This window comes from Austrofundulus limnaeus, unplaced genomic scaffold (assembly GCF_001266775.1).
Source record: "Austrofundulus limnaeus strain Quisiro unplaced genomic scaffold, Austrofundulus_limnaeus-1.0 Scaffold934, whole genome shotgun sequence".
Taxonomy (NCBI): Eukaryota; Metazoa; Chordata; class Actinopteri; order Cyprinodontiformes; family Rivulidae; genus Austrofundulus; species Austrofundulus limnaeus.
In genome coordinates this window covers 89,088-90,819 of record NW_013953336.1, presented here as the reverse complement: position 1 = coordinate 90,819, position 1,732 = coordinate 89,088, and the positions used below count along the sequence as shown (strand labels likewise).

Genomic DNA, 1,732 nt, shown 5'->3' with positions numbered 1-1,732 from the left:
GCTTATAAATGGTTTATAGATAGGTTATTAATTCATCTATAAACCCTTTATAAATCATTAATAAGTGTTAATTATGCAATAATTAAGGATGAGAAAGAAACAAAACTGTCCAGTTTCTTGCCAAATAGTGAGCCAAATCTGTTCACAGACATGTCATCTAAAAGGTGCTWTATTAAACACTTCACACTAGTTACCTTATAGCCACAATTATGATTTGGAAACACATATTTAAGCAATTATTAGTACTGTGTTACTTTATTATAAATATCCACAACTATTAAATGGAGCCTTACTGTAAAATATAAAACAGTACACTATTTATTAATGACTAATAAACATTTGTAAATGCCAAAAGGGAGCCTTATTGTAAAGTGTAAAACAGTACATATTAATGACTAATAAACATGTATAAATGTCAAAAGTTAGTCTTTAATATGAAATACCATTTTTAAAACATATTAATATTTGAAATTATTGTACAAATGTGTAACTACTGTCAACAATGTTGATATCCTAAGAGTAAAACATGTCATGTTAAAATACAATCTAGTCCCCCAACCCCATCCAAACAAGTTCATGCCAACATGTAAGGCAAGGCATTCAGGTTCAGACCGGAATTATTTTTTTTGTTTATCCTTGAATAAGCGCCCCAGTGGTCCATCAGGGTGTTGTGAACCAAGCCAAGATGACCATTCCAGAACCATGAGGTGTTCCTCCAACAACGACTCAGTACGATTCCCTCTTAGTCTGCGGACATGTCCTTTGATGGTCTTCCAAGCTCTTTCAATAAGTTGTGTATGACTGCCAGATTGAGGATCTACGAACCACTTACTGTGGTTTACTGTGTAATGTTTGTACCCTATGTTTGTCAAAACATTCTTGTAGGCTCTCCACTCATCACTGATAATGGAACTACCTGGCTTAACATGCTGTCTAATCAGGGGAACAAGGTGGCGCCTTGATCGTTTTTCAACAAGTTTTAACACGAGCCTTCGCCTTTTGTCTTTAACTCCCATCAGTCCAAACACCCATTTCTTCCTTTTCCATCCATTTCCAAAGCATCCACGTGCACACTGAAAAAACACAAAAACAAAGATTAAATAGAATTTTTACAAAGAAACATTCCAAACTGCTATTTACTTCTAAAAATTTTAGTAGTATTGCTGTTATAAAAGTAAATTGAATTTTAACTTCACTGCATATTTGAATGGCCAAGATGTTGGTTCAAACGTGTTTTCTAGGATTGAATGTCCTTTTGGGATTAAAGTAGAAATTAATTTAAACTCAAATGTAAAATCATTAAAAAATATTTGTAGTAATTGAAATAACAAGTACATGTTTACTAACTGATTGTATTAGAATTATTGCAATAACAATTTAGTTACAATGAATTTTTTTTTACTCGTAATAGCAAAGGCTTTTATATTTAGATCTGGATTGATTCAAACAAACTGTTCTGACAGTTTACCAACCTTTCGTTGATGACGGTGACAGCTTTCATCTATAACCACAAATTCTTTGCGACCACCAAGACACTGTCTGTTGTTTACTCTGTGTCTTTCCATCGCACAAATGCAAACATGTCGAATGCGTTTTGCCATGGTGCTTAGTGTTCTTGAGCTCCCAGCCACATCATCATCGATCATATCTATTTGTCGGAGTCTGAGCCCTTGTGAAAATCTGTGGCAGAAATTAAAACAATATACTGTAACTTACTGAGGTTCTAATAGAC

At 33.8% G+C, this 1,732-nt stretch overlaps 1 protein-coding gene across 1 annotated transcript in view; it reads right to left on the bottom strand.

Moving 5' to 3' along the window:
• Positions 1–631: 631 nt before the first annotated feature.
• Positions 632–1,732, bottom strand: part of LOC106533383 (uncharacterized) — a gene marked incomplete at its 3' end in the record, with an annotated part of 4,666 nt that continues 3,565 nt past the window's right edge. The window contains 2 exon segments of the mRNA XM_014029648.1: positions 632–1,088; positions 1,473–1,680. Coding sequence (XP_013885102.1) covers positions 632–1,088; positions 1,473–1,680 — 665 coding nt within the window.